The following is a 27925-nucleotide window of genomic DNA, read 5'->3' on the forward strand; positions in this document are numbered from 1 at the left end:
CAGTACTACGAGATGTCGTACGGTATCACCGTGGAGATGCACAAGCAGGTAAGCCAGTCCTCTCGAAACAATACGTTTGCGTGTTCGCCGGCGATCCTCGGAAGCGCGACTTTATCTCGTCGCAGGTAGCCTAAAACGTGCCCACGGAGAAAGTTGGCGAGGTAGAAGTTCCTTTCAGCCGAGTTTCCAACGAGATATTAACCGGAGGTGGATAGGGTGAGCGTCGCGTTAAGAATGTCGACCCGATTTCTATCGCGCTTCCGAGGCGGCAGCAAGGGTGGTTCGAGGATCAAAAGGTTCCTCGTTGACTCGTTTCGGAATGCGTCCAGCCGAGGCCCGCGAAAACGAAAGGGGATGACACGACGCATCTGGCGCAAGAAATCGTGTAATTTTAGCTAATTAGGGGAAACAGTGGGCCGTTTTCCCCTCTGTCAGTAATTTTCTTAAAAGCGACCGCGACCCCTCCGTGCCACGGTAACCGGCTCCTGGAAAGTGGGAGGGGTTGAAGAGGGACTCCTAAACTCCAAACAACCCTCCCTGACACGACGAGCTGATATTCATTAGCATTAGCGGCCGATCATTTCTCACCCTTGTACCCAGGGGCGTTGCTCAATGGGGTGCGAGCCCGGGGACAGGGAGTAGGGAGACCGTCGTCGTACAGGCCGGTCCACCATTAAATCGGCGCGAAATTGCGTCCGGTGGCTCAAGTGGCAAACTAGTTAGCTTAGGATGCTTTATAGCGGCGTTGTTATTGCCGTGTACGATTTGCGCTTCGAATTGATACGTCGGCCTTTAAACCGTGTACCGCTTAATTGACTCATTAGCTCCGCAGGCGGAATTGCTTTCGTTCGGCGCTCGAACGCGAGATAATTGTCGCGACGTCGCGGAAATTTAATACGGTTGACGTCTCGTGGCCGAAAAACGGGATTCGGGAAATACGTGCTCCGGCAGGAACGAAGTTAAGGTGTTTCATTGAAATGTTTCGTAGGTAAGAGTATGCTTCGAAGAATATTTTTGGTCATTTTTAGGAGAAATTGTTTACTTGTGTTAGAACGCGTTAGGATTGATTGTTTATGGGAATTTTTCGAGTACGTCGTGGAGTGGATTTCTTTAGTCTTAGATAAAATTAGATGAATTTTTAGAAACTAGATGAATAGCGATATTGTTTCACTTGAGGATTTGTTTACGAAAGGCAAGATTTTTAAGAAAAAAATGAGCAAATTTTGTGGAACAATCTACATCTGTTTAAAAATATTCTTATTCTCTTCAGTTTTGACCAAAAAATTAATTGGAAAAAGAACGTGACTAACATTTGCAAGAGATTTTTCGTGTTATTCAATTTCTTGAAAGCTAACTAACTAAAAATTAATTCCTTACATAGTACTCAGTAAAATGATATTTTATTTTATATAATTGGAATGTATTCTGAAAAAGACCAATAATAATATGTCATTCATTGAAAGAAAATCAGAAAATTCATATCTAATAAAGAATTCTTTTTGTTCGTTGCTCTAATTGTCAAAACGTTAGCCTTGAATATCTAAATATCCGAATATCTTTTTATTCCTATTTTCATGCCACAATTCAAACTCCAAAAGATGTATTTTCTACGTAACGTAAACTTTCATCTAGCCACGACTTTTGTCTATCTCTGCCTTCCAGCTTCTACTTTCTCGGAGCTTTCGAGGCCAAAGTAACGGCCAATCAGAGGATTGATTTCCGTGTTTCTTCTACCACCGGATCGTGACACGTCTTTTATCAAAACCCGCTGAAAATCGATTTCTGCCGATTGAAGAAAGCCCCTCAGTCGATTTCAAATATCTCCCTTAACAAGTTGGACAGATAATAATTGCGTTATTAGAGTTCTTATTGTCACCGGCGCAGCCTCCGTGTGTGATGTCTTGGTCAATTGTCACGCGGCATTAAGTCGGCATGCGCCGTGTAGATTTTTATCGCGGTCCACGCAACCGCGATGCAGGAAACGTTAGGGACGTATAGCGTTCACAAAAAAGAAACAAAAATGCCCGGTTAACGCGCGTCCGCAAATCAAAGCTGACAGAGAAATATGCGATTTTCTGTTCCAGCGGCACAAGCGACGTAGTATATGATGACGTACTGTACAGAAAGACACAAATTATTACCGCAGGGTTGATTCGCGAAACTGACTGGATATTTAACTGTTAACCTGGCTTTTTTATACATTTTTGCGACCGCTGTACCATCTAGCGATCGGAGTTGCTGAAATTAGATTTTGGTGTACTGCAGGCTCTCGAGAATGTTTTATATTATTTTACTATTAATTAATGGTAGAGTCGAGGATTTCTATTTGTTTCTATCGGAATGCTTCAAAATCGTCTGTGGAAAATAGCGTATAACGGAGCTGTAAATTTATTGAAATTTTTATTTATATTATTTCATTGCTAAGTCTCAAGCGAAACTTTCTATATATTCATCATGTTTTTACTTTGTTTTTTGGTTGTATCTTCTTCTGAAGTAAAAAATTTTACTATTTGACCACAATTTGATTGCATACGTAAAATTAGGGCAGCACATACTTTTCATTTACCATGCAGTATATAAAGATGCATATCCGATGATATTTATACTAATATTTATTTTTAGTTTTTCCTTTTTTTTAAAGTCAAAATACTACTTTTCGACCATAATTTTGTTGCACATGTTTTTAATTTACGATACAGTGCGCGAGGACGCATAATTCTGTTAATTCACATTTAAAATATTTCATGGAAGGTAATATACATCCGGTAATATTTAATATTTGTTTTTATTCTTGTTGATTCTTCCTAAATTATACAGATACAAAATATTACGTAAATATCCAACGGCACGTATATGTAAATCAATGATGATTCGCGATAAAAGTATTTAAATTATTCCCTGCATGTCTGCCATCATTTTTCTTTAAGTAAATAAAATCTGGAAAATTCTAAAGAGTCAAAGGATAAACTGAACATAAATTCGAACGTTTTCCGATACGCAATAAGTTCTTTAATAAATTTTCGTTTCAATACACATTCGCTTAACTTTAATTATAATTCGGTGCTCCCTTCTTCAGTCTCATACATTTAACACAAAATTGGCGCGTTCTTCTTACACAATTTCAAACGACCAAAATTTCGTTCGAAAAAATTCGTTCAGTAAATGGAATATCGTACGCCAGAAAAAAAGGGCTGGTACAGCAACTCTACTTTCAAACTACTTTCTTCTTTACAGCACCCTGCGTTTAAACGCTTCACTGCGATGAGTTTCGCTGAAACGGAAGGCTGTCGTTAAGAGATTGTAACCCGATAAAAGTCGCACGATTTAAATGCTGGAGTTTTTTGGGATTCGGTCTGCTTGCTGCGTTAACTGCTTGCCGTCGCTTATTCCTTACAATTAGTTCCAATCTAATTAAAGCAGCTGCTAACTCCAAAATTTTTCCTCCGATGCTTTTATGATCCGTAGCATTGGGCATTTTAAATTTCATATACATAATATGGAGTGTATATATTCGTCATTATCATGGAAAGTGACTGATAATTGACAAATAAATGAAAAACGAACACACGTTATATGTGATTCGCACGGCATACCTTGTAATTAAACTGCAGATCTTTATACAAAATAAAATCGTTGCAGACGTATCTACAAAAATTGAATTTAAATAAGAATTTATTTTACTGTACAAATATTTTAATATGTACTTTCAATATCTTTTTTCAAATGATTGCATACTGCGCGCATTTCCTGATTTCTTTCAAATTTCCTATCAAATTTAGCCTGATTACTTTCAAATTTCCTATAAATGCATACAAATTCTCAGTCTACTTATAATTCATACGAGGTGCCATTTAAATTCGAATTTCGAGGTTTGCTTCCCTTGCAAAATAAACTTCACCGTCAGGATAACGATTACACACCTGCGTCGAGTGTATCCCGGAATGCGACCGCAAGGATAAAAAGGACAGCATTTGCCGCGAATATCTCGAGGTTCGACCGCAAACAGTTAACTTCCTTGGAACGATTCGAAATGATACACTCTTTCGTGCCGAGGGAAATGAAAGTAAGTGGTTACTCGATACGGTCGTATAATTGCTAATGGGCGCGTAGAGGTCGGGAGGATTGGAGGTGGTTGAGGGTGGCAATAAAAGAAATAGTAGGGAAACGGAAAATCGCTGGTCATCGGGAAATCAATCCCCTTCGGGCGTAACACGACGACAAATTGTACTAGGGTAGTGTAACGCGTCGGGTCCGAGATTCTAACGCTAATTAGAGGAAAAATAGGAAGTTATTGGTTCTTCACCGATCGGTTAATCAATCGTGATAACGTTCCCTTCGTGCGTTCACAGACGATTTACAATTAGATTCCTACTGCACTACCGCCCATTAATTTCAATACATTGTATTTGTGATTATTTCGAGGCGGAACGGATGTAATTTTAATTCATTATTTTAATTATTTAATTTGAATTCAAACAGCTGGACAGACGATTTACTTGAATTTTGTTGAATTCAACTTGATATAACTGTTTGAAATAAAATAATTGCTACTTGATTATTAACTTTTATATTGAAGGTGTTTTCGATTGCTTATATGTTTATTTTCTAATAGTAAGGTCTGTTATCGAACTGTTATCATAATTTAGTAAAAAATTATTTAGCTGCGTTACCAACTAAAAATGTCTGAATAGTAACTACTTCTAATAACTGTCAGTTACATAAGAGAAAAATTGTATTGTCCAACTGGAGCTGGTTGAAGTGCACGCGTACTCGACATTTAAAATTACTTTACTCGAAAATAAAGCGTCATATAAACAAATTTTATTCTACATTTTCGCTTCAATTTTTTACGTAGAATCACCCCCTACTCGCTTGTACCACCAGTGACGGGACACCCTGTATATAAATATATATATATATAAAATCCGTAATCCAGTGATAATGAATATACTCCGCGGCAAATATTTTTCGATTTAACCGCCGTGCAAAGAGTCAAGTGGCGCGATTACGAGCCCGTTTCAATTCCCCGACCGTTAAATACTTTCCACCCCGTCCCTCATCTACGAGTTAAGACGCATCGGACGAAAACTGATTACGTTGCCACTTGTGCGAATCTGAAATTCTCCTTCCGCGGTCGTTCCCTCTCCGTCGACTCTCTGTCTTCTCGTTTTTGGTATGAAAGGAACTTGGTCGGCAAGAGGGATCGGAGGGGGTTGGGGTACAGAATAAATCACCCTCCGTTTGGTTGTCTCCGGCACTTAGCCGGCTTTCGAGCCGCGGTCTTCGGTCCTCGCTCCTTTTCAATTTGAACACCGAATGAAAACAATCTTCCCCTACGAGGTTAGACCTCTCTGACTCTCCCTCCTCCCTTTTCAACCCTCGCGTGGCCACCCCACGCGTCTCCGTCAACCTGCCCCTTCCGTTTTTACCCTTTTTAGCCGGCATCGTTGGCGAGTCTCTCTGATTTCATCCTTTCCGTTCTCTCGCTCTCTCTCCCATTAGTCCTCTGTCGCTGCCTCCACTTTTCTCCCACTCTCCAACCCTCTTTCGCGGACTGCCATCCCTCCACCCACATTCATCCCCCGTTCTCCGATGTTACCGCCACCCCAAGTCGACATTTGCCTCCCACTCCACCGTTGAAGCCCGCAGCCACCACTTTACCACTCGCTACTCGACTAACTCGAATTTGTTGGCGATGTCCCAGTTCTTATACCGGTCTTTCTCCTCCTTTCGTTCGACCCTGCCACCCCTTCCACCACCAGCTCTTCAAATAATTGTACCACGCGGTCTCAACGCGCGACTGGTCCGATACGGTCACGCGTGAGGATGCTTCTTGGCAACTTATTCGATCCTGGGCTTTTTTTGAGGCACCTGCGGACACGTCGAGAAAAAAGTCTCTTCTTAATAGGGAATTCGTGTAGCAGCTGATTGCAAGATATGCATCTTTTTTTTATTTTTGTTTTTTGAAGGAAATTTTATTTTGCGGGGATGTGTGGTTTAGGATCTTCTAGAATCACGTTTCGACTGCTATACATGTTTTTCTTAAATGTACGAGTGCACAGAAGTACTGTTGGCACGCGAGAAGAATGAATCCGCAACTGCAGAGGCACCATATTACCAATTCTAACACAGAAACTTATCTACTGTAGAGTTCATGCGGAAAGTTACTCTTTCGGAATCAGTAACCAAACATTCACAATTAAATTGCAACTAACTCACGAATGCCTCGCAATTCTAATCCCGAAAAGTAGCATCAACCTTAATCGTTAATTGTATGTAAAACTAAAAGAATATTCATCCAACGAAAAATACGCGCGTCTAATATTATAATAAAATTATAAACGATTTGAATCTATCTCGTATAAAAAATGAAACCGTAATCACAAACTACAACGGAGTTACTCGTAAATGCGATTGCGACCGTTTTATAGAGGCAACAAATTTTATTCGACACCAGTTTCTTTCCATTCGTTAACTGTCCCCCTATAACGAGCATACGTCGGTATTTAAAATTCGATTAAATACAAAGCGTTTCCGTTTAACTTAACGGTCGCTCCCTCGCGGTGGTTTACAGGGGAACGGTGACGCCAGTAATCCAACGTTACAACTTTAGATTTCGTCGTGTCCGAGCGATAAAAGCAGCCCCGATAAAAAATCCCTTATGCGTAACACGGGACGGAGAAACGAGTTTACGCTTGTCGCAAAGGTAAAAACTTTTATTACTATGACACGAGTCGCTGCTGTTACTGTTGGCTGGCAGGTGGGGCCAGATAAAGTTAAAAGTTTCCCTTTTCCGGTATCCTCGAGCCGGCGCGGCGTCACAAAGAACGTCGATTCCTGCGTGGAGGTACACGTTCATCTTCCAATTTCGAGGTAGTTCACAATTTTTTTTAAATAAAGTGATGGTTTTCGGTACTGTATCTTGCAGCTAAAGGAAAAGTGAATACAAAATTGATCTTATGGAATCGTAACGATGTTGAGTCTATTCCTTTTTTGAGTCTATTTCTTTACTATAAATAACACTGTATACATCGTAGCTAAAGGAAAGATGAATTTAACATTGCCCTTATAGAGTCATAATAATGTCGAACTTCTTTTTCTTTGAATTTCGAGTTCATTGACATATTTCACCATGATACTACAAAATACGGAATATTCAAGCATAATAGAGAATAATATATGGAGCAATAGCATATTGGATCAAGATATAATAATACGTATGGTAACACGTTATAATACTCCAAAATACAGTATATTACGGAATAGACTAGCAAAATATAGCTTGAAACTGTAAAATACAGAATATTCATCATAAAGCATAATACATGGAATAATAGCATAATTCATCAAGATACAACGAAATACTACATACAACGGAATAGGACGATATATTTTCATTACTGTACATGGTATCGTATTAAGTACCAACAATACCAAGTTACAATACCAAGTTTCATCTGCTGCACTGAAGAAGGCCCAAACAGAAATATCCAACTACTTCTTCCACAAGCTCTATCAAAATACACAAGCCATATTTACAAAAATTCAAACAAAGAAGTCTCGAAACGTGTCTAAGACTCCCATACCCCACCGCCAGCCCATACACCAACCTGGTGTCGTGTATTCTAATGGAAAGTTCGCGGTCGTGCCGGATTCGCGCGGCACATTGCCATAGATCGTGGCTTAATTGAGCAGACCAACGAGCAGGCAGCCGGTTCCGAGGACGAGCCTTTCAATTAAGCGATAAGTGTTATCGGATGGGTCTGCTGCACCATCGTACGACTCGCCGGATGAAGCAAGAGCGTTGCGTAGCGGTCTCGTCGCATGTGCATTCTTTTTCGTCTAACCCTAACCCCTCCGACGAGTACGTCTGCGTTTATCCTGGCCTGTCCATCTTCGCGTATTTTTCTCGTTCGCGGTCGACGGTGCTTTTTACAGTCTTTCCTCTGCCTCGTCTTTTTATTGCCGCGTCATTCGAAAAATCTCAATTTCCAAGGAAATCGTCGACGCGATCGCGTACAATAAGCCTTTGAAACCCGCGACTTCGTGGATACGTAATCCTGCGATTTATTTTGATGCATTGAACCCCCGCTTCCCCTACGGACTTATTTCCTTTCGATTTATCGATGACAACTGAGACCACGTTGAGGTCAAAGGAAACATTGTTATGTATTTCAAGGTATTACCTTGTCGAACACTATGGCATAAATGGGGCACGTGAAGTGCGCGTTACCTTGTCACATAAATACTTTGTGAACATTATGTGTTTCTATATAGTGAAGGAAAAAGGGATTTAACAGTATTCTATAGGAACTTCTCGAAAGATTATCCTAATTATATAACATAATACATTAGGGGGGAGGGGGCTATAAAGTAATGTCGTTTCTTTTAGATTCAATTTAAACAAATTTGTAATATGTTTTTATTATTCATCAATTATGTAATCGTGCTCGTTATCGACAATCTTCTGCCATCTAGTGCGCAAATTTTTAATATCTGATCGATAAAAATCAATCGGTGTACAGTGACGTGGTAAATAATAAACAACCTGGTACCCCTAATACATGATTGAATGTATCTTTTATTTACTCAACAGTATTATGACTCTATAAGAATAACTCTTCAGAAGGTTATTTAAATGTCAATCATAATATACATCTTTCTTTTAAATGTTGATAAAATTTTGATTACTTTCCGGCGCCCCTAATATTTTAACCTGCAGAAGAAGAAGGTTGGTGTCTCCCTATAGTGACTCTAAAATATCGTTCCACCGTTCGGAGGATGGGCTTGTGCTTCTCGTAACCGAAAATGACACGACGTGCCAAAGATACGTACGTCGCGATAGGCAATCATTTTCGAGGGGCGCCGTCAAGCAAGCGGGATCACCGATCTCTGATTTCCCCTCGAAAACGAAAGATCGTCCGGTTCGACAAGAATATTCCTATCGCCGACGGCGTTCGTCGATACAAGAGTAACTACCATTTCCCATCGCGGGTGCGCCCCGGCGCCCGATAAAAAATGTGCAGCCTGACCAATTGCATATAACTCACCCAGCCTTTCCACTTCTTCCTGCCTCCTGTGTATATATACGTCTATCTATCCGCGCGCTTCCTCCTCTCCCTCTCTATCACTCTCACCCCCCCCCCCCCCACTCGGCTTTTCTCGTACTTTCCTTCTCCAGCTCTGTCTACCTCTCTGTCCCGTTCTCACGTTCTCTCTCCCTTTCGGTAGTCGGGGGTCGCTTTTCCAGTACTCTTTCCGTCCGTGCACACATATTCTCCGACGCGCTCGCGTACATAGGATCCTCACGCGCGTACACACACGCACGGACGCCCATACGTACGTGGACGCTGCATCACCGTATGCATGCTTACACGTACGAACGGCCGGGCACACGGACGCGGTTCCAGGGGTCGTGTATTCGAGTTCTTTTATTTGGCCCTGCGGGGGTAGTAGAGGGTTGAGTTGAGCGAGCGAAACGAGGGTGCGGTGGGCTGGGGGCGATGACATCGATTTTTTACCCGTTGCTAATCTCAATGTTACCTCCTCCTACTCTGCCTCCTCTTTTTCCTCTTCCTCCTGCCACCAGGTTCGGCCACCTCCATCTACCCTTTTTCGCTCCTCTCGCTCCACCCCGCGTCTCCTCGGTCGACCCTCTTCGTTTCATCCCCTACCCTCGCCATCTCCCTGTATCTCCACCTCCGCCCTCGGACCATCCGTTCTGCGGGAAAATGTGCATGTGCATCGGGCACATTCGAGAAGGAATAACCATTTTTTCGTACCGGACAACACTTGCGCCGCGTCGTCCACCCCGCGCGCAAATTCTCCTCGTCCCCCGTCCCCTCCCCGCGCGCCCCGGTACGTCGACGTTCTTCCCTCTTTCCCTTTTAGCGTTCGGTTACCTCTCCGCCCTGTTTCCTACCGTCTCGCTCTGACGTTCCCCGTTCCCGCTGTTGCGTTTCCCTTTGTCGCGTTTTTCGTCGACGCGTTTCTCTCTCTCTCTCTCTTTCTCTCTTTCTCTCTCTCTCTCTCTCTCTCTCTCTCCATATTTTTTTTACTTTCTTTCTTTTTTATCCGCCGCGCAGCAGCACCCTTCTTCCACGTCCGTCCTCCCACCCCTACGGGGGCTCGGACCGGGCGAAATCGAACTGACGTGGACGCGCCAGTTTTCCATCTTTCCGTCTCTCCTCCTCTCCCCCCCCCCATACCCCCGTGGGAATAATGACATTTTTTTCGGTTTGAAGCCTCCGACGCGCGACCAAACGCGCCCCGGCGAGAACGCCCGGGCGAACGCCGCGCCGGGATGCCGACGTGAACACCGAAATTGCTGGAATCAAGGTGACCGTCTCTGGGACTCGAGTTTGCGTGACTAGGGACCGGTAACCTGGTGTTGTTTAGTTGAGATTCGTCGGTGACGGAAACCTGAGGGAAAAGGTACCTGATCAAGGGTTGAAGTGAATGAGATTCATTGGTCATCGAAGGGGAGGGTAGTTTTACCAATATGAGGTCTCCTCTGATTTTGGATTTCGAGTATCCTAGCCTTGTGTCTGTATACCTAGAGATAGGATTGACACCCTGATGTTGTCTATTAAACTAGTAAAAAAAATCTAACGAAAAAGTTCTTCAACAACGATCAAAGGTAGAAGGGCTTTTGAATACAGCAGCTTGACGAAATAGAGAACGAAAGGGAGGCTAGCTTCACCAATATGGAGTCTCTCTTGACTTTGACTTTTGAGTCAACCAGATTGACAGAAATCTTTTGTGTCACATAATAGAATATTTTTTGCATAGTATACTAAAAGCTCGAAAAAAAATATCAGCGGCCCTGTTCCAATCACTCGTCGATTCTTCTAATGTTGGTCACCCTACGCGCGTGCTTGTGCCCGTTGCAGTTAATAGTTGAAACCGATCTGTCGCGATCGCGTATAATGCACACACGCACGTGTCTATTGTTTGTCGGCCGTGACTCCGACGCATGGGTGCGTCAGCTGTTTGCGGTTCGATGCGCTTTTCTATCCCATGTCGAGCTATTCGAATCGGCAACGGGAAAAACATTGTAAACGTTCCGTAACGGGCATCGATGAATGTCTCCGTTGTTTTGGGGATAATTTTCATGGTACCTTTTCGCGGCGAGCTTACAATGAGAAGTGTTGGGGAAAATTAAACAACGACAAGAAATCAAACACATAGAATGAAATAAGCAACAACGAACTAAAAATCAAGTAATTATTCCATATAGAAAAATTAAAGTAAATGGAAGAGAGGGGAGAATGACACGAGCTAAGATAGATGAGAAAGAATCATAAACAAGTATCAGGAACATGAAATTATTATTGTATTATTATTTAAAAGTATAGTTATATCCGCTCGTTGTTTATTCCTCGTATTCCACACTTATTTATGAATCCGTCTCTCCGCGTTTTATCCTTTTCTTTTGTAACGCTTACCATTGTGCGAGCTAGTCACGTGGCAGTTGGTATAATCGATTCAATCGACACGCATTAATGAGCAACCGCTCTCCTTCCACGGGCATGGGCGAGAGCTCACGTGCCATCGAGCGGTCGTTACGCGCTGTACAATCACCGTAACGTAATCCTGAATTTCATGACGTTTTTTACGGTGTTTTCGCGATTTGTTCCCGCTCGGTTTACAGTCGCGCAGGGCCGACCTCCGATTTTTCAATTAATTCGTCCGGTTGTCAGCGCGACCATCCAAACACGGTATCGAAATTTCTGTCGTCCCTCTCCGCTAATAAACTGCTGTGCACTTCAGTGTTTATCGTTTTTGGCTACAACGCGCCAATAACATCGCGAAACGAACAATTTATTAAGATCTATTATCCTTCAAATATTTCAATAATTTTTGTGTCGTTCCTTGACCAGTTATTTAAAATCCTGCTTTGGAAGAGTTAGAGTGAAAGACATCTTCAGATTACGAGGACTTGTCAGAAATGAATTATTTATACACAAAATTGGATTAATATAATACAAAAATATATTTCAAGTGATATTTAATTCTTCATAATTGAAATCGATTGATTTTTATAATTGACTAATTATAAAAATGGTGTCAGTCCCTGTCCAGCCTGTAAATATCAATTTAAATTCAGTTAAATTCGACTGAAGGAAATTTATATAATCAAACTAAATAATCCTTTAATTTTCTCGAAAAAACAAAATACAGGCTTGCCCCGTTATCAACAATTTTCATTAAAATACCTTGCGAAAGAAATTATTTCTCCGTCATTTATACACTCACGAATTAATTAACGTTCAAGCAATAAATAGCTGGACCCCGCAAAGCTGAAATCCTTTAAAACTTTACCGCGTCACGTCGCGGGGAATTAATTTTGTACGAATATTCGCGAGAAACGTCGCCGAGGTGCGGCGGCCTAACCCCGGGACCCCCGGATTCCAGACCGACCGAAAGTCTGGAATCCTTTATCGTCGCCGGGCTTCAGAAAAATGCCCGCTCGAGATTTCTTTTGATCCGTCACACCCTTAACGCCACGCCCGGTTCTCGCATTAATTGCCTCGTTTATCATGCTTGCAGACCGAGATCGCCAAGAGGTTGAACGCAATAATCGTCCAGCTACTACCGTTCCTGGCACAAGAGGTGAGTCTTTGACTTTCTGTTTGGCACGTGTGCCGCACAATCTCGCGATTCGAGAGTGACAACGACGCGATAATGATAGCATGGCTTGCAGCATCAGCAGCAGGTGGCCAACGCCGTCGAGAGAGCGAAGCAAGTCACGACGACCGAGCTAAACGCTATTATTGGGGTGAGCCTTCTCTGCAATTGATTCCATTAACTTTCGTAGTTTTTTGGCAAGCAGTCGGACATTGATCTTGGCACCGTATGATACAATTTCGCGCTGCTTGCGTTCCCAATTTCATCCCCGAACCGTAATTCACGTGTAAGCCGCCCGACTAACCGTTGCGATACTCTTTTGCAGCAACAACAGGGTCTACAGCAGCTACTGGTGAGTCCTTCAGTTTTTCAAGCTTCTCTGAACTACGAGAACGTGTCTCGAGACAGCCTACCGTACCGCAGACGGCAAAAATATTAGGTTGGTAAGAAATCGATGTCGGTTTTCGAACAATCGAACTTTCACGCATGGTTTTATAACGGTTGGATAACTGTTCACTTTATTCTATTTACGTTCCAATGTCATCTCACAGTGCAGATGTCGCGCTGCATGCTGATAAGTACGCTTTTGTTTTTATTGTTAATTTGTGCTTCGAGTTATTTACTTCGCAATGGATTATAAACAAGCTCGTGTAATATTCTTATATGAATATAAACTGGGTCGTAAAGCTGCAACTGCGATGCATTTGGAGACGGTACCATAAATGAACGCACGGTGCAGCGATGGTTCAAAAAAGGAGGTGAGAACCTCGAAGATGAAGATGATCGCAGATGCTTTTCTCTCGTCGACAGTGACCAGTCGAAGGCAATGGCTGTAGCTGATCCACGAACCGACAACTTGCACAGGAGTTGGGTGTAAGCCAACAGTTTATAGACCACCTGAGACATCTAGGAATGTTAATTTGTGATATGTGGATTTAAATATATAGTTTGAAAACCGACATTATTTTCCTACCAACCTAATATTTATCTGAATAAACGTTCCAAGTAGCATGGATTGACATGAAGCCCCTTAGCTTGTCGGGCACCAAGTGTCCATCGAGCTCATACGTTAAGACGCTGTGTAAATCTTCGTTAATGGTAAAGGCTAAACTTTACTTTGAGGCCACAGAATTATTGATTTTTTTTTGTTTATACCATTTAGTAGGTCTTCATGTCCAGATCACAAAAACGAAGGTTTTAATGTTAGGAATTCAACGGTTAAAAAGTAGAGATAGTGAATGACATTAAAATGGTAAAATACGTTACGAAAATACTGTCTGAGTAGGTTTGGAGTTTTGGAATCTAATTTCCCGGTGCAGCCAATTTTCATTTACTCCGGATAAATGCACGCACGAAGATTCACATTCTCTACCTAATTGACCAACAGATCATCGGTAAAAGACGATAATACAGCTTGGCAAATACAGCCAGAGGCCCAACTACGAAGGCAGCAGAAATGAAACTTTCCCTAATGAGAGGCGCAGTGTCCCTCAACTCTAGATTTATTTTTGTTCCGTTTATTTAATAATAAACCAAAACATCGCTTGCAAAGGGCCAAATGGTAAAGAAGAAGGTCAATAATTTTGTGCGGTCGAAAGTAAAGTTTAACCTCGGTAAATGATTAAGAAAGATGGTGAGTGTGTCTGTTCCCGATGTTACAGCAACAGATTCACGCGCAGCAGCTGCCCCACGGAGCGGTGGTCGGCGGTCTTCCGCCAGGCGGATTGTTGGGCTTCGCAGGTGCAGCCGCTGCGGCCGCAGCCGCGGTGGTTCCGCCGCATCTAGCGCCGCCCCCGCATCCGTCGGCCGCTGCGGTCCAGGCGCAAGCGCAGGCGCTCCTGAAACCGTCGGATCTGCAACAGCACCGGGCGGCGGCGGAGACTCCCGAGGATCGTAAGCCGATCGCCCTCACCGACGACAGACTACGGCGATCCGTTTCGCCGCCCGAGAAATTCCGCAGCCGCACCCCCGACCTCGAGAGCGATCCCAAGAGGCGGAAGGAGGAGAAGCTCGGACACGTGAGTTTAATCCTTGTTCCTCGTCACGCGCTTCCTCGCGTATTCCACGGACGCTTTTGTTTTTGCGAGCGCGAGCGCGCGCAACCTTCGACCCACCTGTTACGCGCTATTTAAGAATAGGTGGCCCAAGTGTGTGGCGTCGACCAGGACTGAGACTGCTCGGTGGGATTATTTTTTTGCGGGTATTGAGTGCTGGGAAATTTTTTGAGAAATTGTTGAGACAGGTATTATATTCGGATATTTTTTTTTTTCTTTTTTTTTTTTATCGAAGCTTTCAAATCTTAGAAGAGAGATTTATTCGATTTGCATGTTGTTGGAAATGTATATGTAGAATTAGGATTTGTTAATATGTGCGAGATTAATGTTACTGTTCTTCGAGAAGGACAGAACAACGTTTGCTTTAGTAAACGGACATAGTGATGGGTAAATATAGTTTAAGTTTACATAGTCGCTCTAATGATTTGATTCTTTGCTTTACGAAGAGTGGGCACTGCCAAGTAATGTGATCAATGTTCTATATGACTATAATCGCGCCAATATTTAGAGTTACTTAATAATTCCACCCTTGCGAGAGAAGCAGTAAAGTTATTTATAATGGCCAGCTCTACAGCGGTGTATCGTGACAATTAATTCGCGCGAGAATATTCAGATATATTCGAGTCAAATAGCATTTTTATAAAATAACTAGGAAATATTCAATCAGTCCCTCGCGACGTACGTGGAAATCTCGAAAAATTCGACTAAAGATCGTGACGATGCTTCATCATTCTATATCGTACGAACAATGCTTTGGGAGGGTTTTTGGATTGCTGAATTTGATATTCAAATTTTATTATTTTCAATCCCTTGACTATCACAAGATATTCCATAATTGTTGCTAGAAATACGGTTTAAATTAAACGCTGATTAATTGACATGGAAGTAATCTATTAGTTTATTTACGTTACATTCTAATTAAATTGGTTAACGGACTATCGATAAAATATATTCTCGATTGCAACATAAATTAAATATACAGAAACATAAGTTACATTCGTCGATACTTCTTCCAATTTAGGAAGTGTCCACATACCTATATGTGGACAATTGCATATACGTATGTGACAGTCAACATTTTCAGAAATTATAATTATTTTTTATTGTAAAATGCTCTTAAAATCCACGGGTACCAAAGTATACAAGCCTGAAGAGGTTAACGGAATTTATTATTCGCACACAACTCAAACGTGAACCGATCAGAACGCGAATAATTCATAAGGGAAAAAACTGGAACTGTTTTTCCGTGGAGTTGCACATATCTCCTCTCGAGGAGGAACGAGGATAATAAAAGCAGCAGTCGTGGGAGATGGCGAGGTATCCTTGTACCAGTTCTTAGCAATTTCTAAGAAAAGTCCAGTTTCGTAGGAACACATCAAACTCGTCGATGCATTCGGTGGAGGCGCACGGTTCAAAGTTGAAGGAAATAAAACCGGTGGAGCCCCGCGTAGTATCGCGCGACCGGTTGCAACGTATCGCTGGAAATATCCGAAGCAGGAACGATAAAACTCCGAAAACGCTCGATGACAGGTAGAGCTGGTAGAACGGAACGGACATCTCGTGTTTGCGATGAAAAGAGAATTTCTTGGCGCAACTCTTAAGTGTACCTGGGACGGGGAGGGAACCCGGTCGAGGTAAATTGTAACAATGAAACATGTTTCAACAACAGTTTCTCAGGCACGGTAGTATAAAAGCTGAACCGACTCGACGAATTTCTTGAGCAAACTAAGCGTTCCCAGCGTTTACTGCCTTCGTCGTTCTTGACTCGACCTGGTCACTGAACTCGCGAGGGGACCATCGCGAAGTGTGTTCCGAATTTTTTAATCAGTTTTTTTCGGATGTAAAGAAGGATATGTAGAAGAATCTCTGAATGTAGCGAGGAGCGACTCTGTTTCGTTTCTTTCAGAGATTGTTCTACACACCCTTCTTCACATCTGAAAAAAAGCTGATTAAAAACATGGAACACACTGTGCGATGTTTCCTCGTCCATTCAAAGTGGATTACAATTCTCAATATCGAAAAGCATACGGTTTCTTTTCAAAAAGGCTTCATCATTTTTTGCCTCCTTTGTTAGCAATCTTTCTTTTTTTGAGGGTGGAAAGGTGAATTTATTTAAACAGTAGAAGAGTACAATGTTCATGTGAATTTTAATAATTGTGATTAGAATAATACGCTGTGTACTATGTAAAATTGACCCGCAATAACGCGTTACGTTTTGACTTATTTTCTTTGCAGAATCTGATCGTTTTATTTAAGAGCATCGTTAAAATTTCACCAATACATGCAGTTCCGTTCAAATACTTTTACGTAATTTTACTCAAGCTCTTCAATTTTTCAAGTTTGAATCAAAATATCGGATAAGAAAAGATTCACATTACGACTTATCGTTAGGTACAAGTAAACAAATACATTCTATTTCCCTTCAAATGAAAGTCTCCATTCTTCGCTAGCGTTCGTATTATATTTTATAACAGCATAAAACAGGATTTTATAGCTACTGCAATTTCTATAAACATATTGTACGCGCGCGAAAAGAGTGTCATAAACTCTGCTTGTAGGATACGACGTAGCAGCCATTTTAAAAACACTGATGCACGCATGGTTTCATAACTGTATACAGAGATGAACAAATCTCTCTTCTACGTACAAAGTTGGTTAAATTAAAACAAGAGTGTTTGATACGTTCTTTGAGTAGTCGAGAGAAAAGAATAGCAGATACCGAATTTAATTCGGAAAACCTCCTTTAATTTTCCTTAGACGAATACGAGGCCACTCTATAATAGTCAGGACTATACACTCCTGATAATAGTCCTCTTTCAATACGAGCTCAAGGCTAGACCTAATCCTTCTAGCAGAGATGAACAAAACCCTAGAATTGAATAAATCTGAAGATTGCCGATGTGATTGTCTCGTTTCTTTCTCTGGGAAATGTTCGAAAGAGGAAAAGAGACAAACATATCGGCAAACTTCAGATTTATTCGAAGCCTAAGGTTTTGCCCATCTCTGCCATAAACCATGAACGCACTAGACCAGAACAAGAGAAATGCTATAGCTATTGTTGTGGGTATGAGTCAGAGATGAGCAAAACCCTAGGCTTTGAATAAATCTGAAGATTGCCCATGTGATTGTCTCGTTTCTTTCTCTGAAATATGTTCGAAAGAGGAAAAGAGACAAACATATCGGCAAACTTCAGATTTATTCGAATCCTAGAGTTTTGCTCATCACTGCCTTCCAGTAACCTCCAAGTATCGTCCACCCGAAATTGATTTCCATCCGAACGTGTATCAGCCAGACTTCGTAGTCGGGCGTCGAGATAAAAAGCGAGCATACCGCGTAACGAACGCATTATTCCCAATGGTTTCGGAAAACAACTGGCAGACAGATGCTATCGGTGTAGTTTTCCCGTGACTCGAGACTGACAGACGTCTGCTCGGGCAACGGAACGGTAGCTCGCTCGCTCCGTTTCCATAACGATAAAGCTTAGCAACGAAAACGCAACGAAAAGCACTCGCAATACCCAGCTGGTGCGCGTGCTCCCTAAAAATTGGATGACTTTTGTCCGCGGGTAAAACGGCAAAGCGGGCAGCAACGCCGCGTGTCGTGTGTATAGAGCGGCGGGTTGTGGGTCTCGTCGGGTCTCGCAACAAGCCAGGAGTCGCACAGTTTCTCCTTTCGCCGTGGCACCGTGAAATATCCATGAAAACACGCTCCTTTGTCAGGATCGCGACGACAAAGTGCGCGACCTCGGCGCAGAGGGTGGCGACGCGAGGTGGCGTGTAATTATAAAAACCGTGAAAACAGGCGAACTGCGCGCTGTCGCTTCGCTCGCGTTCTCTCACTAAATTGGATTATTTTTCTCAGCCTTGTTCCTCCTGCCCCCCTTCGTCCAGCCCCGACCCTCTTCCCTCGACCCGTCTGCTTCCCAACAATTAAAGTACTCCTTCGCGAGTGTACCGCCTTTTCGTGTAACCTCTGTCCCTTCGCCCTCTCCATTTATACCTCTGTGTGTAATAATAATAACGTTTTTATTACGAGACACGCGAGGAGCGTTGGGAAAAGCGACGAGGCCCTTTTCGAGTTCGATTCTTGACGTGAGAAGGAATCGAAAAGTTCTTGATCGTTTTGTGATACGAGACGTTGTTTTTAAGTTAGGTTTTTATGTTAGGTACGCGATCGCGACGCGCGCCATTTTATATCTCTGAGAACTAATTGCGCACTTGCGCAGAGTCGTTGATGTACTTCGAGTGCTTGTATCTCGATAACGGAGGCTCGGACTGCGTTATCGATCCGGACTTTTCGATTTGTATCAGCATCAAGAATTTTATAGTTTTCGTAATTTTTTAAATAAAACAAAAATTCTCCTTCTCCTTCGTCAGTTTCACCTTCCAAGCCGAAGAAATTTAAATTACACTCTTGAAATGTATTTTCTAAACCGTACTACGTGCCCCTGAGAATCTCCCAAGCCGTGCTTGTGGGTTTAAAAAGGTTAAGAACCGCTGATTTAGTCTTTAGAAGGACTCGCGATCCTTTTTCATCGCTCTTAAAACGACGCGTCGCATAATGCTCCCCGAGATACGAAGCCCCGAAAAGCGCAAGCGGAATCGCCCGGCTCCTTTCGGCATTTCGCGTGGGAATTCAGAGCCGCGGAAATTAAAGGTGCTTTCCCGTGGCACGCTGGGATTACCTACGGCTCCCGGATTCTTCAAATTTTGACGCCGCGGAACATAAATGGTTATTTATGCCCCGTGCTCTCTGTAACGCGGTAATTAGAGTGTTGGCCGCGTTGAATGGACGATATTCCGTCGGTACGAGTTCACGGATAAATGACCCAGCGTGCTGGTCGGCTTTGTGAGTAACGGCGAACCGAAGAATTAACTTCGTGTACTTAGGACACCGCGGGAAGCGATTCTAGTAGCTTTCGATCAATTCGTATTATTCGATATTGAAGACAATTAATTGTTTAGGGTTTCTAGATTGATTGAAAGTAATTGAAACGAATATTTTACTGCAGTTCAAAATATAAAGTACGTAAAGGATTATAATAACGTGCACAAAATACATGCTGTATCGATAATTAGAGAATTAAGTATATTCTATATTTGTACACGAATTGAATTAATTGAAACGAATATTTTACTGTAGTTTAAAATGTAAAGTACGTAAAGGATTATAATAACGTGCACAAAATACATGCTATATCGATAATTAGAGAATTAAGTATATTCTATATTTGTACACGAATTGAATTAATGGAAACGAATATTTTACTGTAGTTTAAAATATATACTCTTAATAAAATATATCAATTGCCCACAAACTGTACTAATTTTAAAAGTCAATGTCAATTACTTCCCTCAGTAAATAAATCACGACTCGCCTCGGACCTGCACAAAATAAAAAATAACCGCTATAATAGCGTAACGTCTAAATTGCTTCCGAGTTGGACGATCGGATACGCGTATCCGATCGCTACCTGTCGTAGCCGATTGTCGCACAGAGTCTCCGGAGTCTCGATCGGGAAATATAAGTCACGCTCGTGCGATTTTTTTCTCTCTTTCTTGACTGGTTCCCTTTCGTTCTACTTCCTTTCTACCCTTTCTCTCTCTCTCTCTCTCTCTCTCTCTCTCTCTCTCTCTCTCTTTAAAGCTCCTTTTCCGTCTAGAACACCGGGAGAACTAACGACGCGTCGTTTACACGGGCAATCCCTCGAACCCCAAGGGTGCCTGGAAGTTTGTTCGAAGTTGAGCCACTGACCGGACTCCGTCATCAGCTCCATTTACCCGGCGCTGGTGTTGGAGTATCGGTGGCGAACACGCGCGATCGACCGATGGCGACCTGTCCTCGGCCCTGTCGCACATGTGTACCCAACGTATCGTATTGCCGCGGCGATTGCATCGTGGAAAGTGCTCGGACGTGTGAAAAAGTGGATATTCCCGGGTTCGAAACTGGAGCTACGAGAACGATACGTGTTTTCGTTTCGTTGACAAGCGTGAATCCCTCATACACCCCTGCCCGCCCCTGGGCTCCCTTCGGGTTACCCTTTTTCATTCCGGTGGCAATCGTCGACGTCGATTCGCCGTCTTTGAAATGAAAATGAGTCGTTCGCTGGCGTGCGTGTGTCGCTTGTACCGTGATTTTTCGCGCGAGTTTCACCGGGGTTGGACGTTATAAACGGTATCGGGTTTTACGATTTTATTTCTTTGAATCGAAATAAATTAAAGCGATCGGTGTTAGACCACCAATTGGTCTGTCTTGTGTAACTTTCTTGATATGAAGTAAGAGGTAAAGTTATTGATAAATGTAACGTTCCAACATCGTCGCACGATTGTCAAGTGCCGCGAATTAATTCTCATTAATTAGCTGTTGCCATGAATTTTTATTTATTTCGAACAAAATAATTCATAGGGAGGTCAGTGGTGGATTTAAAAATTAAAGAATTCCTTTCATGCGTAATTGCAACAAAGGTCGAAGTTATAATGTGTGGTTTACAGGAACAAACAGGAGTGCAACAATTGTTTGTCAAAACCAGGATTGATTATAAATTATTTCACAGAGTTAATTTTCAGCCATCGATGGCTTTTTAATTTAGGTGTGCATAAATTAGTAACTGGGTTCTATTGTTATTAAATTGATTTTGGATGTAACACTTTGTTTCCTTTTGTACGATATTTTCTTTAGTTTTAATTACTTTTCTACCTGTTGAGTATAATAGGGTAGCTCATGATCTAACCTTGTTTCTCGATGACTTTACATTCTCAACCTTGTTAATTCTTTTATTCGATTAGTTTCCACTAAAAAATAATTTATGTTGCTATCTGCAATAATTTACGTCAGAAAATCAATTGACAACTCTTCCCTTAATGGGGTGTGCTTTATGCAGACTGTTCCACCCTCAACAAAATAATTCTGTTTTCACTGAAACAGAATTTTGTCAATATTTTCAATTATTTTCAATTAAAAATCAGCATTTAATTTTTTATGGAATATCTCTTACACAGAATTTTATTTCATTAACAAAGTTACAATTTGTTTCGGTAGACAAAAATAATTTTCTCACTATTTCTTCAGAAAACCTGCTTGTAACTCTTCCCTCAGTGGAGTATCTTTTATATATACTACTTTATTGTCAACAAAATAATTTATTTTCATTAAAAAAAAAAATTTTGTCACCACTTCCAATAATTTTCGACAGAAAACTTCTCTTGCTGCTTGTAACACTTTGCAGTATCCTTTATTCAGACTTCCTCGTCGTTAACAAAACTACAATTTGTTTCAGTGAAAAAAGAAAAGATTTCCTCACAATTTCCAATAGTTCTCGACAGAAAACCGGCTTGCAACTATTCCCGTATGGAGTATGCATCGCGCAGACTGGTCCATCGGAAACAAAATTACGCCTGAAAGGAATTTTCTCACTGTTTCCAATAGTTTAGAACGGAAAACCAGCTTGTAACCCTACAATTGGGCCTGTAATTGCGAAATCGGTGATCGAACGCGGGCCGGAGTATCCGTTTTCGCATAGTCCGCAGTTCCATCGCAGAGATGAGGAAAGTTACGATGTTATTTAATTAACCGTTTAGTCGCGTGAAAAATTTGAATGAAAATTCACACGGCGAACCCTTTCCGTTCGAATTCCTGTTTGCACCTGAAAGTTTCGTTTGGCGGGGTGGGGGCCGGGGTGGGGGAAGAGGTTGGAAGGGAGGGCGCGAAACATTTTGCCCTCGCGTATAGTTAATAAAGCAGCTACAGTCAGTGTAATAAGTATTCGTACAGGAACTATTTACTTTAAATGGGTCGCTGTACGAATACTTCTTACACTGACTGTATCTGTGTATTAGTAGGCATTTCTGCTCGCATTCTGCCGCGCGAGAAAAGTTTCAACCGAGTCTAAACTTGGCGTACTTGGTCCCAAGCTCAGACCTTTGTCCGCGCGCGCGCGCGCGCTATGATTTGAGCGGTGTCCTCGAGACAATGGAGTGTAATTCACATATCTCTCGCATTCATACCGTGTCACATACTCCGAGCTTTAGTGTTCGAAATTAACGTACCTAGTTTCCTGCTCAGAATTCCACTCGTACAACGTATGCCTATACCTTGGCGTCGCAGCGACGCGAACTTTGTCGTAGCGCGAACAATTTTGTTAAAATCATCCTTGAATGGCTACGCCGGTTGAGCTGCTTGTAAGACCGTGGCGTCTGTCTGCAGTTTTACGTCTTTGGCCGCTGTCGATGGGATTGATGTACTCCAGAGAGGGAAAAATGAATAGATCGGAGTTGGAAAGGGGTTTTGCTTTTTTCTGAAAGAGTAAAAATTTGGATCTTTGCAGAGATAAAATTCATGGGGACCTAATTGCAGTGCTGTTGTAAGGGTGGAAACTCAACCCTTCGAAGTCGAGTCAGTGCAAGAAGTATTCGGACAGCAACCGATTTAAAATAAAATTAGTAAGAAAAGTTGTGAATGTTGGTTAATTGTTTCTTCAATTAAGATTGACTAATAAAATAAGTATATGCAATTCTATTTTGTATTGGTTCCCGTACGAGTACTTATTACACTGACTGTAATTCTAGTTATGTATATCCCAGGTTAAAAAATGTTCCTCTGAACAAATATTGTAAACAGGTGTTTATCTCGAGAAGACATTGAACATTTGCAATTTGTGGGATCATTTTATTATTTTTCTCCCGTGCGACGCAGGCGCGACATCTCGTTATTAATATCTTGAGTTACTTTATCGCATAATAGAAAGACAGCGGAAATATTGACGCGACAGCAAATGATACGATTAATGGGACGTCCTGTACGCTTCCGTATCTTGAATGGTTCGAGGAATAATTGCGCGCGTGCACTTAAACCGAGCATATTGCGTGGTCCCTTTTATTCGCGTTCGCAAACATCGACCCCCGGCTTCCTGTTCCTCGATTAACGCCCCATTAATCGAAACATTTCCCCGAAATTACCGCGGAACGGAGTCCCTAGAGCAATCGATACGGCCACTCGGTCCTGGCCTCCAACCGCGCTACGTGTTCCACAAGATTTCAGATTCAGCTAGCTTGTGCGCGAGTGCGATCCACCCCTACATAGCAAATACCCGCCACGAGACAGCTAGGCATCAGGAATACCCAAAATTTTCATTCGAACGATGAATTCAGAACAGGCCAATAAAAGGGAAACCAGTTTTAATTTGCCACTTGCGAAACGAAAATTACAATCTGAAGTGCGCGATTAAATTACCTTTCGATGTTAAATAATTTCGATGGTAAATAATTTGGATCGAGGTCTCTTGTGTTGATCAGAGACATGTTGAATTGGGCGAAAGGGATGTCTTCTTTGGAAGTTAATTTCAAGCAGATGAATGCAAGTCCTGACTTTTCGTTTAGAACTATGTGTACATGTATTATTGGGTTGCCTGGAAAGTCCATGTCGATTTTTGGTACGTAGTACAGGTCTGAATATATCAGAATGGTCGAAAATAAATAGCGCCAAATAATAACGTTTGAAATAAATAACGATATATTTATATCAAAATTGTGCCTTTGAATTTTTCATAAAAATTGGCACGAACTTATTGGACAACCTAATGTATTGTTAGAGATGAATACACTGATCTAAATGAAAATGTGTCTTGTCTTCTAGATAGTGTAACATGTATTTTAAAGTTGATATTGTATATATTTTTACATTTATGGATTTATTATGCATATATTAGTTATGCATTTCATCCTTATACATTTTCCAATATTTTTTCTGTTACATACTTGCATGTACAGTCAGTCCCATAATTATTCGTACCTTCTATGTTCATTGAAAAAATTTGTCTAAATTATATGGTAGGTTTGATGTTTCCAGATGTATTTTTCATTATAAATATATACAGTCAGCTCTATAAACATTCGTATCCTCTGTGTCTATTCAAGACATCTGTTTAAATTAAACGGCAGGTTTGATGTTTCCAAGTGTGTGTTTATATATAAATATATACATTTATAACCTTATTCATATACGTATTTATAATGAAAAATTCATTTGGTAACATCGAAACTATTATTTAATTTAGTCAAACTTCTTCAATAGACATAGAAGGTACGAATATTTATGGGATGTTCATGTGCATATTTATAATGGAAAATTAATTTGGTAACATGAAGCCTATGCGTACGAATACTTACTGCACTGACTGTGTATGCACGTACGAAAAGTGTCACAACAAGCGTTTAATTAGAGAGCCATAGAAGAAAGACTCTGAAGAAAGACGTTCTACAGCGACGTAGACTTTAAAATAAAACTCTCGTGATTCCTTTACAAAACCCATTCATCCGAACCCACTATTGGCCCTTTCATCGAACGACAAACGTGCACCAGAGCTAAGATAGCTACTTCCTCATCCGGAGAGCAGTCGGATCGAGTGGAAATCGCTGTGGAACAATCGTGGAAAGTTTTCATTCGTCGGGCATTATTCGAATAAAGCGTTGCTCGTCCCTGGGCGTCACGGATGGTCGCGTGTAATTCACAACAGTCTACGGAGCAGAGCTTAAGTGTGTTCCCTCTCGTGGGCAACGTTCCTCCGTGTATTAGCACGGCGGGCCGGTGACACGGGCCAGGGGCACGAAGAGAGAAGGGTATAACCGGAAATGAGTTCTCGCGTGTCCACGCTTGGCTCTTGGAACTGCTATTCAGTCCCTCTTTCCTTCACGATTCTCCGCTTCACCCCCTGAGAGAGGATTTAGTCCCGCAGTTCGCCGTCTCTGGTTCGCCTCTACCCCCGGCTCCCTCGTCCTCGTCCCCCTGTTTCCTCTCCCCGTGCCCTTCTTCGGGGCCGCAGGAAGGCATTAATCAAAGGAGCAGCGGTGCGCCCTGTTACCGGCACGACGAAAGATGGAAATACCCGCGCACACGCTCGAGATATCACGGAAGCGGGGTTAGGTTACGTTAGCTCCGCGATGTCTAACCGCTGTAACCACCTCCGTGACACACGTGTCTTTCACGCGGCCTCGCCTCGAGAATAAAATTCCCGATCCGTTTTACAGTTTGACGCGTCCGTAATAATGCTTCCCCCGTGCCACGGGGACGAGGAAGGGGTGGAACGAGCACGCCGGGGATAAAGAGAAACTCGAATACGTACACGCCTGGTCTCGCGAGAGCGCGATTTCCTCGGCGAACCGTGGAATCTCTTGAATTTCGTTCGCCGCCGCGAGGCGAGGCGGAACCGAGTCAAGGGGTCTTCGCACATTAAAGGGTTTTAAAGGGTGGAATTATTATTTTTTTAAGGTCTCTTTTGTCGTACCAAAGTAGCGATGTTTAATCCTTTTCTTCTTTTATCAGTCGAAGGTTGGAATAGTTGCACGAGTGGGCATCGATTTCTAAACACCGTGTATTTGTAACTTTTTCAAAGAACCATAAACGTGAGGAATGGCTGCGGTTTAATTCGGTATTTAATGGGCGTTGGATGAGTTGAATTATTATTGCGAGGGATGTCTTTATTCGTATCGTGTAGCGTATAGGCTCATAAATATTCCTACTCTAAATCGAAGAAATTTGTCGAAATCGAATGATAGTTTGCGTTGTTGCGCAGTAATCCCTTGATGCATTGACGAAGTTCTGTCCCGATGTAAGGGCATGAATCTGCTTTGGCTTGTCGCTGAGGAAACAGGAACAAAAACTTAATTTTGAAGAATAGAATCACTCAGAGTAAAACCGCTCCTTCGATATAATCACACCAATCTACTTTCTATTATCCATAAATGTTCACGTAGAAGGTCATCTTCCATCTAAAAAAAATCAATGAACCTGAAATTTGAATACTTAGTAATCCCGAGAAAAATGTTGTTTGTCATAATACTTATTATTCTAATAGTACTAATCCGAATACGCACTGTTTCTAATATAAACGAAACATTTATTACAAACGAGACCCAATTATCGAGGATCGAAATATTTGTACATAAAATAAATTTGTTCAGGCTGTATTTGCTATAAGATTTGCTTTGAATGTGACAAGCAATATACACTTACACGTATACTTTCGCTTATATTTGTTCGTAAGCTAGAATTTTTTCTGCGCTGGTGTCCCTACAGACTCTGATAACAAACCAATATTCACGAAATTTTTGCACAAATATAAAGTAAATGTATCCTTATCGCCGGGACTACAACAAGCATGATGTCCGCGATCACTTTGTTATGTTTTCACTCTCGTTACAAGATTTCGTTTGCTTTTTATTTGAAAAGTCGTTTGAATCGTTTCATCTTTGAACCGTTTAATATCTTTGTTTATCGTTGTAGTCTCAGGCATAGCTATACTCGTACTGAACACGACGCAATGTCATTTTTTTGTTTCAGATGAATAGAATTTAAAAAATCAGGGACACCAGGAGCGTTTTTTTTCACCGAAGCCCTTCGGTTCATATATTTCTCGAATAAATTAATATTTCTGTATGAAGAAAGGAAAAGAAATATATGTTTTCTGGAAATGTGTATAAATAAATGTGTAAAGTTTGAAGAATCTTTTGTCAACGGTGAGAAAAAAAAAAGAGTTCACGAAGAAACGCACCTCTTAGCGCGCTAAAAAAACGCCTTAAGGGAGTCTTCTGGTTATTTAATCTCTATCTCCTCTACCTCTCCAAAGACGAATGCAACGTCCTTAGATTTGCATATTTAAACCTGCGCACTGTAGAGCACGTAGTAAGTTTTTCGTTTCTCCATTTTGCTTGACGAGTTTGATTAGTATGTCGAGGGAAAAGTACACGGGCGAGAGTTGCCAAGGAAAAGAAAATCTTAGCCATCGTTGTTTCGATTTTTTAGACACTTGACCCTAGAATGGAAAGATCGAGTAAATTTTACTCCTTTTGTTATTTCTTGACACTTTAGTAAAGACTTATATTTAAAATTATTGTTATTTATTTGTTGTTATGCCATTATGGTATTTATTGTTATGTTGGTAACAGAGATTTAGGACTTGATACGATAAAAGAAATATATATATATATACATGTCGAATCGAGTAATCTCCTCCTTTTTTGAAGTCGGTTAAAACTGAAAATTTCATTAAACTTTAACAGCTGCAAAAGTATTCGTACTCCTGCACTGAATATCAAACGTAATGTAAAATATGTATTTTACTAATTGATATCTTGCAACACTTTTAGATTCGATAACACGTTTGTTTGGTTGTCAAAAATAAGTTTTGGAATCCTTTTCATGTCGCTCCATCCCTTGCAAAATTGTTTAGCATTTCGCACATGACATTT

General features: G+C 41.6%; 1 protein-coding gene across 3 annotated transcripts; it reads left to right on the forward strand.

Moving 5' to 3' along the window:
* LOC128893200 (protein groucho-like) lies at nucleotides 1–27505 on the forward strand. 3 transcript variants are annotated; one of them, XM_054154026.1, is made up of 6 exons: nucleotides 1–48; nucleotides 12553–12615; nucleotides 12695–12781; nucleotides 12956–12982; nucleotides 14292–14648; nucleotides 27018–27505. In XM_054154026.1, the coding sequence occupies exons 1-6, from the start codon at nucleotides 13–15 to the stop codon at nucleotides 27030–27032; spliced, it is 585 nt and encodes a 194-aa protein (XP_054010001.1). In that variant the 5' UTR covers nucleotides 1–12; the 3' UTR covers nucleotides 27033–27505. The 3 variants fall into 3 exon arrangements, with proteins under 3 accessions (XP_054010001.1, XP_054009998.1, XP_054010000.1); XM_054154023.1 differs by lacking the exon at nucleotides 27018–27505 and having other exon boundaries at nucleotides 14292–15522; XM_054154025.1 differs by lacking the exon at nucleotides 27018–27505 and having other exon boundaries at nucleotides 9–48; nucleotides 12707–12781; nucleotides 14292–15521.
* Nucleotides 27506–27925: the final 420 nt, after the last annotated feature.

The sequence above is a fragment of the Hylaeus anthracinus genome, unplaced genomic scaffold (genome assembly GCF_026225885.1).
Source record: "Hylaeus anthracinus isolate JK02 unplaced genomic scaffold, UHH_iyHylAnth1.0_haploid 27241, whole genome shotgun sequence".
Taxonomy (NCBI): Eukaryota; Metazoa; Arthropoda; class Insecta; order Hymenoptera; family Colletidae; genus Hylaeus; species Hylaeus anthracinus.